General features: G+C 37.7%; 1 protein-coding gene across 5 annotated transcripts in view; it reads right to left on the bottom strand.

Annotated features, from left to right (window-relative positions):
• Window positions 1–3,778: 3,778 nt before the first annotated feature.
• Window positions 3,779–12,391, bottom strand: part of TSC1 (TSC complex subunit 1) — a 35,610-nt gene continuing 26,997 nt past the window's right edge. For all 5 annotated transcript variants that reach the window (XM_072632789.1, XM_072632792.1, XM_072632791.1 and 2 more), the window contains 6 exons: window positions 11,808–11,990; window positions 11,337–11,447; window positions 10,600–10,722; window positions 7,691–7,878; window positions 7,425–7,583; window positions 3,779–5,839 (listed from right to left, as the gene is read on the bottom strand). In XM_072632789.1, coding sequence (XP_072488890.1) covers window positions 5,320–5,839; window positions 7,425–7,583; window positions 7,691–7,878; window positions 10,600–10,722; window positions 11,337–11,447; window positions 11,808–11,990 — 1,284 coding nt within the window. In that variant the 3' untranslated portion in view covers window positions 3,779–5,319. The remainder of the gene's footprint in view (window positions 5,840–7,424; window positions 7,584–7,690; window positions 7,879–10,599; window positions 10,723–11,336; window positions 11,448–11,807; window positions 11,991–12,391) is intronic.

Below are 12,391 nucleotides of genomic sequence, written 5' to 3' on the forward strand. Positions count from 1 at the left end.
TATTTAAAAACGATAAACTTTGCCCTCACATCCTCAGAGGCCAGCACAAGGCCCCCATCTCAGTTTAACACAGAAAAATAGTGCAAAACAATAAATTTTTATTTGTTCACAGTTAGACACAAGCAACTGCCTTGACATTTATAGAACATTCTAATAAGGACAGCAAAACCTTTTGATTCCAATTCTCATTCACTAAGATTGTACCATTTTTGCTTGCAGTTCATATTTATGGCATTTATTTTGGATTGTTTTTGACATGCTTACAAGTGTGAGGCAGGGAACAGATTGAACCTTTTTGACAAAAGATGACATTTTTAGATCTGAACTAAAAGCAGTTAAAAAAGAAGTGTTGCCACTTTGCCAGAGGATCCCTTTAAACTGCAAGTTCACTCTATTATTGTGAAGTTTCATGGTTGAGGTTTACAAAATTAGATTATGTCCTTAGCAAAAAAAAAAAATCTGTTCCTCCATAATCTTCATGGTCCACAGAAAAACAAAGTCTTAGGAAAGTGATTCCCAATTCTTCCTAGTGTAAAACACCTGGTGCTCCTGGGTAAACCCACATTGGAGTCAACACCATATGATTCTCCTATAAAGAATACCCCCTCCCTCCTCTCCAAACATGGCACCTGGATTTAGCCTACAGGTTTCAAATTCCCAAAGGTATCCTCTGAAAGATCTAGATCAGTAGGTAAGCCAGTCTGTTTACTCAAGGATAATTTTTGTGGCAAAGTTACATTTATCATTATCCACTGAGCAATGGGGAAAGAAGGGACAAAGAAAGACACTCTATCTTCATTAACTCATCTCAGGGGTAGTAAAGCCATGAAACTGCCCATTCACAGTGGTATCAGCTTAACTTTGTGGACAAACCAGAGTTCACTTTCCCCCTCATATTAGCACATATAGATTGTTTTAAGAAAACTGAACCGTTATGTTTTCATTAAGCACAGACGTAGCTAGACAATGGATTCTGGAGCCAAATATAAGAAGACAAGAGCATACAGTAGCAACTCAGGGGCCAGTTCCCTTATATAAACCCATCCCTTATTCAGCTGGACAAAGTTTCTACTGGTAAAAAAATCTCAAGACAGGTGCAATTAATTTGCAAATGGGACTATTCTGAAAACTCCTTACAAAAAGTTACACACACACACACACACACACACACACAGATTTGGACAAGATACAATTTCAAATACTCATTATGGGTCAACTATAAAGCACGTACCATGAAGAGTAAAGAATGCAACAGGCTAAATTGTCCAGAACACTCATTTCTCCATCAGCTACTTGAAGCATACCATCCTTGGGTCAGACTAATGATTCATTCAGCCCAGTATTTTGTCTGATAGTGACAATCAAAGGCCATTCTGAGAAAACATGGCTATTCTTGCTGAAGCAACTTCAAAATGCCCCACCCCCAGTTTCTCTTAATAACCTATTATGGATCAACCTTTCATAAATTAATGTTAATCTTTCTTGAACCTGTAGTTTTTAACTCCAAAGTATCTTATTATTAGCAAACTTCCAAAAGTTTGCTAGCCACTATCAAGGAGTGATCCTTAAGCTTCTCTAAAATTATGTTTCTAGCTTCAAAGGGGTATCTCTAGTTCTAGCATTCCAAGATTTGGTGAAAAAGGCATTCCCTTTAGTAACTTTTTCCATAATTTCATAAATTTTGACCATACCCACTCAGCCTTTCTTGACAAATTTTATTTTTCACTTTTGTCTGTCCTTGCAAAAACTCCCATCACTGCCTGCCTTATTCTTGTCACCCTGTTGACTAGTCTCTGGCTTTGTCTTTTCTAAGCAAATCAAACTGCATATATTGTACATGCAGATGAGTCGTGGTTTGGATGTCTTTTCATTTTGTTTTTAATTCCCTTCCTAATGAAGTTTGCTTCCACTTTTCTGACTTTTCAAGTTACAGCAACATTATCCTTGAGAAATAATGATTCTTAGATCTCTTAGAGGTTAACAGCTCCATCTTTTAAAGCGTGATTCAGAAAAGGTACATTATTGACACATGCTCACACTGAAGTTCTTCTGTTATCTTTTTTCCCTACTTAGATCTCATGAAATTTTCCTGAAACATATCCCCACATATCTCCATTTCCACTACCCAGAAATGCTGAGTATCATCACAAACCTTGATATTTATTTCATTTGTAAAAATGTTAAATGATTGCTCCTAGGAATCCCATTACTGTCCTATCCACAGAAATGACCATTATCTAAGGATAATGAACACTTTGGTTCAAGCTCCAACTCAATTTTCAACTTTCTGATAAGACCTTTGTCAAAGGCATTGGAAAAACCTAAAATTTACACCTTCAAATTTGAGCAGATTCAGGCATGATTTCTTCCTATTGTTAGCATATAATTTCCCTTCCTTCCAACTCTGTCCCCAAAGGTCCACAAGATTATACTTATGTTCTTGTTACCATCCTTTACAATTGATTCTATCAACCTGACAGGCACCACACTCACCAATCTAGAGTTCAAAGTCTCACCAAGGAATGGGAATCAATGGTAATCTAGTAGTTCTTTGACCTGATAAACATTTCTAACTGGTTGCACATTTGGCCTAAAAGTTCCTTAATTTTCACCATTTAGTTTGTTGATAGTTCTTTGATTCTTAAGAAGATTCTACTCAATCTGTGATTTATTTATACTTAATTTGATATTGGTCTAGGATACCCTGTGCATGTACCACTATTTGTTCAAATAATTCTGACCCATATATTTCAAGAGAATTTAGAAATGGAGAACCTGTCTTCTATATCCTTTTCATCCCCTAAAGAATTTGTTGGACTGTTCATCCAGTGTTCCCATTGATTTTCTAGTTTAACCATGTAATTAAAGAATTGCACTATTGGTTTTTAAGTCCTTCAAAAATATATATGCAGAATGCTTTTTTTTAAAAGCCTATCATATACCTGATCTTCACTGAAGACTTAAAGTTTTATGTAATTACAGAATGTTTGACCTGAATGGGACCTCGTAAGTTATTTAACCCAACCTCTCTCATCTTATATAAACTGAAGCTCAGAAAGAGGAAATTCCTTAGTCAGTCATAGTTTAGTCAGTGGCAGAGCTGGGATTAGAACTTTGTTCTAATTCCCAGTCTGATGCTTATATCAGATTACTTCCATTTTAAAAATGATGACTTGTACAATCTCTCCAGATATATATATATATATATATATATATATACACATGACTATAAAGATAAAAATATTTTTTTTCTCCTTCCAAAGGCTTCCTTTAATTCATTTGTTAGCTATATAGGGCTTTGTGCAAGTACCTAGTATTTTTCAACTCGTAGCACGTGTTTTTCCTGGATTTTATAGAGCGTATGTTTTAAAAGTTTCAAGGGTCACCATAACTTTTCAGTTAGAAATGTTATTTTGGCTTTGTTGCCTCTCCTAAAAATTAATAATTTTTTATTAAAAGTTTGAGGCTTTCCTTCTCCAACCAGAAAGATCAAACTAAATGTGCTGTGATAGTTACTGAAATATTGGGTCACACATGAATAAATCCAGACTAGTTTCAGCCTACAACTCTGAAGTTATTCTCTAAACCAACTCATTAAAAAAACAACTCCACAAATAATAACAAAAACCCCTTACCTCCGCATCTCGTCCTGTTGAAATATTCAGCCAGATTAGGTGTGGCTATCACAAGTCCCCACATTATTAGCCAGCTTACTTTTGCCAATTCTAGTCTAGTCATTTCCTGCACAGTCTCAACAGGGGAAGGGATACTAGAGTTAAACCTTATTAGTACTTATTTTTATTATTTAAAGCATGGAGTTTCCCGTACTTCCTTACCCAGTTAGATTTAAGAATCTTCATCTTCACCTGGCTTTCCCCACACTTCTATTTTTTCTTACAACTGTCTATAGTCCACAGATAGGCTTTAAAACATTACTTGTAATTCTTGTCTTCACTTACTACCTAGTATTTCAATGGAAGCATTTGTTAGGTATCTAACATTTTCAAGGCTTTGGCAGAGCTGGGTTTTTGGCCACAGACTGGCAGTTGTCTGAAGTACACAGTCATCCTTTGTCCACATATGTCACCCAAATGAGACCAGTGTTAATCCATATTGGTTACAACTTTTCAGATTTTCCCTCAAAACCCATCATCATTGAAACTTGGAATTTAATAGTACCACCCTACCTGCAAACCAAGTACCTAACAAAGTTGGAGTTAGTATGGAAAAAAGCTGTAGCTTTGCTGGCCTACCCTTACTAAGGCCAGAACTAAGAAAAGATGGTCATATAGCTACATAATAAATGACACTGAGGAGATTTCTTTGGAACTTCCTTATCATTTCTGGTGCAGTATTAGAGAATGAGATGAACAAGAGAGGAATCACAAAAAGAAATGGAGAAAAAACAGAAGGAAAAAGGTTCAGCCAGCCCAAGACTTGCATGGGGATGCATTAACTCTTCCACAAGGGTTCCTTAAGTAAATTTCCAGTCTCCATTCTTTCCCTCCCCAGAGTTTGGGTTTCATCACCTGCACACACCCCCCAGTTGTAGTCAGAAGAGTACCAGCTTTTCAGCCAACACCAAATAAATAAGAGGTAGAGGGGAAGGAGGGATGGTGCTTCACCAAACCCCACAGCTCCAGCTCCAGTTCTTTGAAATGGCCAAAGAATGTGTTCACATCAAACTTTCTAGGAAGCATTACCAGAGCCTCCAAAGAACATAAAGGTGAATAACACCAGTTTTTTCCTGACCCACTGCTTTGGGTGCTCATCTTTAAAACCAGAAAGCAGGGAGAAAAAAAACATGCATTTAGAAACCTTCACTTGAAAGCAACTGGCTCTGTAAACTGCATCCTAGAAAGGAACAAAACCAGACTTACCTGTACCACCACCAATTAAGTGATCTGCACTGAAAGCTGGGCAAGCTACATGAACTTCAGTAAAGCAGGAAGTTGTGTGCATTCGATTCAAAGATTAAATTTGGCCTCATATTGCACAGATTTATAGGATGCAATCATTTGGGGAAAAGAGGAAGAAAATAAAAATGCTTATGAATGCAAACTGGCCCTTGGGTTAGCACACACTGCTAGGAAAGAAAGGAGAAGTTTAGGGAAGAGTCAAGAGAAAGGTCAGAGGCATTTCACTGCCAGATCCAAACACCGTTCTGCACTCAGTCTTTTGTCAAAAGGAGCTCAGTCCTATTTCCATGGCCAGAGCTAGCTACGCACAACCTGGAAATGTGATAGCTTTTACACTTGCATTCACGCCTCCCATTCTATGCCAAGAATATGAAAGTTAACACTGATTGACCATCATCCTTTAACTGGGTTCATGCTGAGTCTCATTGTAGTCCATGATACGAAGCTGTCCAACACTTTCCTGGTTTTTAGGAGATGGGTGGGGGTTGTCTAGGCCCAGGGGGACCTTTGCTTCCATGCTTGGATCTTTATATAGTTCAGTCTTTAGTGTCTCAGAAAGGCTGTTGTTGGTCAAGCTGTCCTCATCACACTGGCTTTCACTCTTATTACGAAACAACTCTCGAGCCTTTATGGCAAGGAAGCTCTTTGAACTGGGAAGTGAGCCAACAGTCACAGGGATGCTGGTGGAAGGTTCTAACGTTGTTTCCCACCGACTGCTGAATGGTCCTACCCTCTGATTTGGGGGTTTCTCGGGGGTGGAAAGCTCACTGCTGCTGCTACTACTTCCTCCACCTCCTCTGCTGCCACTACTGCCCCGACTGCTACCAGACTTGGGGGTCTTGGTTTCACCATTTCGGCCAGTGGCCTCTTCATTGTGCCCTCCCAGTGAATCAGGGCAACCTTCATTACAACAGTCAAGTCTGTTAATGACAAGTGAAGGTGGGGGAAAAAGAGATAATGGTTATGATTTGAATTGCCATCTTTTAAAATCTAATTGTTATAACAGCAACAACTTGGAAATGACTGTTGGTTCAGATCTGCTAACCCTAACCAACTCATCTAGTTTGTGACCTTCTATACAACACAGTGGGAGCAGAATCAAGCATAAGCATGAGTTCCCAGGTCTTTGTGAAAAGTAAATTTACTTTATGAAAGTAAATAGAGATTTTAAAAATATCACTGACTCCTACCATTAACTTCTAAGATTAAGGAAGGCTATGTAAAAATATTTTAGGGACTTAAAAAATATGACTCACACAGAATTTCTTCTAGAAGGGCAGGAGTTGAAAGGGGACCCTTTTAACAAACCAAACTGCTTTAAGATATAAACAAAAGGTATAAATGAAGAAAGGTAAATTATAATCATTGGTAAAACTGTTCATACCCCTTAATGAAAAGAAATGCTTACTAAATCAATTACAGGCATTTTTACCTCCCATTAAAATGGCAAAAATGTTTTTAGATAAAATTTAATGTTTTAGTGTGTGTAGGAAAAGGCACTATTACATTAATGGTGGAATTTTAAACTAATGTAGCCTTTTGGGAAAGCAATCTGGCAATAAAACAAGTTTAAAAAAGGCTCATGGGGCAGTTATGTGGTGCAGTGGACAGAATACCAGCCCTGGAGTCAGGAGGATCTGAGTTCAAGTCTGGCCTCAGACACTTGGGAACTGTGATCCTTGGAAAGTCACTTAATCTCAATTGCCTCTCCCTGCCCCTCTACCCCAAAAAGGATCACATCCTTTGATCTAGTGGGTCCACTATCAAGACTATATTTTAAGAATCTTATTTATGTTTGTACCAGACAGGAGATTTAATTGGTACAGGAAATTCACAATGAGAAAAACTCCCCTTTATAATACATAACAACATTTGCCCTGCAAATTAAATCTTTAGAGAATTGCCTGGGCTACTACTAAGCGTTTAAGTGACTTGTCTAGAGTCATAGAGTCAGTATATGTCAGAGGCAGGATTAAACCCAGGATGTACTGACTCTGAGGCCAGCTCTCTATCCATTATGCCATACTATCTCTCTGAACACTATTTTTAAAAAAGACTTAGCTATATAAAATTAAAAGCAATTTTTTAAATGCAAAAATACCCTCAGAAAACCATCACCAGGAAACAATACCTAAAGTTTCAATGAATCAACAGATTATGGTTCATCAATGTAATGAATTGTTGCAATATTTAAATGAGGGACCAAGAAATATGGGAAAACAAAGTAACGTAAAGTGAAGAATTAGAATAGGACACAGTGGCTATAACTATTAACAACATTAGTACACAGATAGAAAAGATATGAAAGCCAGCACAAAATGTATTAAGTTATTTTTTTGTAAAAGCATTTTTAAGACTATGTAGTTTTATTGGGTTTAAAATAAACTACTGCCTTACCTCTTTAGTTCCAAGTATAAATTTATTTGCCAAATATAAACTGATATAAATGTCAAGTCATTTACCTCCAGAACATGGAATCCCACTTTATTCCCAACCTGTCCTTACCTTTCCTCAGCTGCCTCAGCTGCTTCTGTCTTTTCTTCAAGTTTTTTCAGGAGGCCATCTTTCTCCAGTCTACCATACAAATCTAGGATTTCTAATTCAAATGCCTGGGCAATCCTTTTCTGAGCTTCATACCTGCTCTCTACTGCCTGTAGCTGTCCTCTGAAACAGGGTAAGAAAAAATATAAGAAATTACCACAAATTTGAGAGGCTTCACTTATAAACAGCACTTAATACTGCTAATGCAAAACCTTTCTTAATGAAGCTACCTAGCCTGAAGTTTGACATCCTCCAGGTATTTCTTCTGTTCCAACAAAAGATGATCTTTTTTGGCCAGATGAGATTCTAGTTCCAGAATCCTTTTTTGGGAAGTATCAAGCCTCTGATTCTGCTGAAGGAGATGGCTTCTATTTTTCTCTAGTTCCTTCCGATAAGAAGCCTTCATCATTTCCACTTCCTTAAAAAAAAAAAAAAACATAAAGGAAAAAAGTTTGAGTCAATGCTCCTTAATGAATTAAGATTTTTTTTTAAATGAAAGAGATAGATTCTGTTTATGTCACGCACTAAAAGCTAAAAAGTAATTATAATGCCAACCAAAGCAAAAAGATTAGATACTGGCTAGAATCTGCTAAACTAGCCGGTTCAGTCAAAGCATTTATGGCATTTTTAATCCAAAAACTGGCAAGAATCCTTTTCCAAATATGCTGAAGGAGACAGTCCTGCGCTATTCATTTTCAATAAAGCAGATAGCCTGTAACCCACTTATCATTTCTAGTGTTACTGAATTTACCACAATTGAACAACCAAACAAGTATGAGGTTCTTAGGGAAAATAATGCACACTTTTCTAAAGTAAAGGAAACTAATGACAAAGAAAAAAATCATCAGTGACACCTCAGAAGTTGCACTACCTGTAATGTTATATATTGGAAAATCCAAATGCTTCTCTGAGATTGAATACACTCCAACATTGGAGCACAAAACTGTGCCTACGGTATCTAAATGCTTCTCAGCTATAGTCTACTAGGCAAGGACTCAAGAAAGACACTTAGGCTGCTTTTACCTTTTTGACCAGTACAGATGGCTTTGTTAAGAGGCTCCAAAACATTCCGATACATGTTCTGTGGCCCTGAAAGGCTCTTCTCATTCCTCTCTAGAACTTCTCTTGGCAACCTCATAAACTCCCACAAGTTCAATTACCATCTCTAGGCAGATGATTCTGTAATGGATGTGTACAAAACCTAATCTCTATCCTGAACCATAGTCTTACATCACCACCTGGGTTTTGGATATCTTGAAATGAATGTTCTGTGAACATCTCATACAAAAGATGCCCCAAATGGAACTTGTTATACTTCCACTTATCTATTTCAAACTTCCCTCATTACTGTGGAGGGCATCATCAAATCCAGTCACCCAGGCTCACAACCTCATCATCTCTGAAATCCCTCCCTCATATACCTGGCTTGTTTTTCCTATTTAAATATTGCCCTTGGTTTCTCATTCAACTCATATATCCATCTCATTGACAAATCTTGTTGTTTCTGCCTCCCCAATACTTAGTACATTGTTCCCTTCTCTCCACTCTCACAGCCACCACCTCACTATCTCTTCTTATCTGGACAACAGTCTTCTGATCAGTCTCCCTACCTCTAATCTCTCCCCACTCCAATACAGGGAGCTGAGTTGTACTCAATTGCCAAACTGCTTTTCCTAAAGGGTAGGTCTGTTCATGTCATTTCCCTACTCAAAAGTCCACTGGCTCTGTAGGAACTATTCCAGGATCAAATATGAAGTCTTCTGTTTGCCATTTAAAACCCTTTACAAACCAGCTCCTTTTGACCCTTTTATTCTTATATTTTACTCTGCTCCACTGATTGTACAATCATCTACACTGGCCCTCTTACTGTTCCCTGAACAAAGTACTTCATCTCCTGCCTTCACAGCTTTTCACTCGGGGGCTCCCATGCTTAGAATACCTCCTGGAATTCCTGGTGCTTGCTTAAAGACTCAGTTCATATCCAGGTCTTTTCCTGTCTCCTCTCCCCCATCTTCACCCCAAGCCCTGGCTGGTACCTTCCCCTTTGAAATTTCTTCCTGTCTACTTTGTATATATCTTACATGTTTCTATTTTTTCCATGTGGTTTTCTCCATTAGAATATGGCAGGGTCTGCTTTTGTCATAGTAGTTTGGCACACAACAAGTGCTTAGATGCTTTTTTTTTTTTTTGCAGCCTAAATGACTCCTGAAGTTTCACTTCAGTGCTTCTAATAACTAGCATATCTAAGTATAATAAGTACAACTGAGACTGAATACATGAAGTTCTCTACATAACATCTCCCTAAAGTCATTTTTCCCTCCTGTGGGTTTTCCAAAGCCACTAAACCATTCAAATAAGAGTTTAGTTCATTTTTCTAAAATTAACACTGCCTCACTTGAAATAGTTTTATAGTTTATCATTTAGCAAGTGGCTGAGATACAGCAGAAGGCAGCTTGGCCTAATGTGAAAATTATATTTTACCCCCTAAGACTATTTCAGAGGATAGAAAAAAAATATTACGCTTTTCAAATTTTAGTTCTACAAATACTAAACAAGAAAGTGACAGGAATCATTTTAGTATTTACTAATAAAATTCTATTCAATGCAAAAACATTAATAACATTACTCAAATCTATTTATAAAGTTAACATAAGACATTTCCTTCAACAATACTGATGAGTCACAAATTAACATAAGGCCAGGATCAAGATGGTCTTATTGACGAAAGTAAATTCAACAACTAATCAAAATTAAATTCAGAATTAAAAACTAAAGGAAAAGGAAAATGCATGCAATTACTAAGGGAACACATAATCCAGCATGTATCCATATGCCCCCGAGGCCTGACATTTAATAGAACTGGCTCTCTTTTCTGTTCATTTTTTTCTGGCAAAGAGTGTTTGTAGAGGTACAAGAACACACATGACAACTAAAAAGTGCTTGCGTTGTTAGCCTAGGGGACATGGGGGAAAAGCAGATACTAGAGCAGGGAAAAGAATTCTATTATGTAGACTCAGGCTTTACAGGCCATCAGTGAGGCTGGTTTTCTCAACAGCACTCATTTTCAATACCATCTGACTGAAGCCCACATATCAATATTCTACACCAAGAGTTTTCATTTCTCCTCGCCCCAACATACCTGTGTAGTGTCTGCATGCTTGTTCTGCAATTGCTCCAAATACAGCTCATTGACCTCCCCAAGAACTAACAGCTGCCTGTTCAAGAACTCCATCTGCTGCTGGACTGACTCGCTGTTTGAAAGCTAACCAAAACATGAATACACACAGGTACAATACATCAGGCACAAATTCTGCAGAGCTGAAAATTACTCAATGTAACCTACAACACAGAGCACAAGGTAGATACATACTATTTTCAAAAGTAAAAAATAAAGGCTTGAATTGAGACCTCATTATCACCTGGCCTCAGAAGTAAGGAGTTAGAAGGGAGGCCTATCATGTGGTAAAGATAGGAAAAAATGAATATCAAATAGATGATGCTCAAAGAGTAAAAAAAAGCACAACTCTAACAATTCAAAACTGAAAGGGGAACTTGCAAGGAATGAATCTCAGGGCTTAGACAACAAATTATTTAATTGTGTACAACTACCCCAGCTGAGATCTACAGGCCCAGTGGAGTAACAAAGCTAGAGAGAAGACTCACCCATTCCTGGGCAAATGAATGTTTTCACATCCGCAGTGAACCCCAAAGGAAGACACACAACTCAGAAACCTAAAGGCCAAACTTATTCCTTTTCTATAAAAGGGTACACCACTGCAAGCATCTTATGGTGGGCCAAAGAGGCATGTCTCCAGTTGAAAGGAATGGTACTGGGCAATGCTGTCAAAAGGGCCACGAGTTTACTGCATTTCCTACCTTTTGAGAAACTTGGCTGAGCAGCAACTCTCTGTGACACACCTTATTATTAGCCTTCTTTAATTCTAACCTCAGATCTGCAATCATATTCCGGCAGTCTTCCAGCTTTGTCTGTCCAAGCAGATGTTGGCAGAAGATTAGATAATGACCGACTGTGAGACCAGATTGTGTACCTACTCCAAGGGCTAGTCAACCTTCAAGCGGTAATAATCAATTCTTCAATTACACTATTATCCTTTGTTCCTTAAAATATAATTTCTTGGCTTCAAGAAAAAATTACAATCCATTTGACTTACCAGTCCTATACTGTTTTAAGAACACAGACACCAACAACTGAATAAGTTATATGTTATGGTCTTGAAAAACAGTACTTTCATTTAGGTTAAATGAACAAAATAATATTCTTGCCCCATCCAGTTTTTACTTTGTGCTGTTTACCCTGACTGAATTTGTTCACATTGTGGTTTATACCTGCAATTCCTGGCTCTGATTGTAGAATTCTTCCCGATCATGTTGCAGCTGTCTGATCTGGCTGTGGAGCTGGGTCACTACAGTGTCACGTTCCTCTTGAAGTTGATTGTATCTGGCCTGTTCTTTCTGCATGCTAACCTTCCACATCTGGATATCCTTCTCTTGTAATTTCAACTGATCTTTCTATCAGAAACCGAAAGTGGCATGAAGTTTTAATTGCCTAGCACAGGGTTTTGCACACACAAAGTGCTTAAAAAATATTTGTAATGTTTTTCTCTAAAAAATAACAAAAGCTAAAAGTTTCCCAAAGTAGACATTCATCAACTGAAGAATGCCTAAACAAACTGTGGTACATGAAAGTAATGGAATAAGTACTACGAGAAATGACAAATATGATGAATACAGAGAAACAAAAGGAAACGCACAAACTGACACAAAATGAAGCAGGCTTGGGAAAACAATGTATACAATGGCCACAAAAAAAAAAATTGAAACAAAAATGCTTCAAACTTTAACATTTAGCCCCAAAGAAGAGATTATTATGAAGACACCTATCTCTCTACTTTGCAGAAGTAGGGGACAGA

Source organism: Notamacropus eugenii, chromosome 1, assembly GCF_028372415.1.
Source record: "Notamacropus eugenii isolate mMacEug1 chromosome 1, mMacEug1.pri_v2, whole genome shotgun sequence".
Lineage (NCBI taxonomy): Eukaryota > Metazoa > Chordata > Mammalia > Diprotodontia > Macropodidae > Notamacropus > Notamacropus eugenii.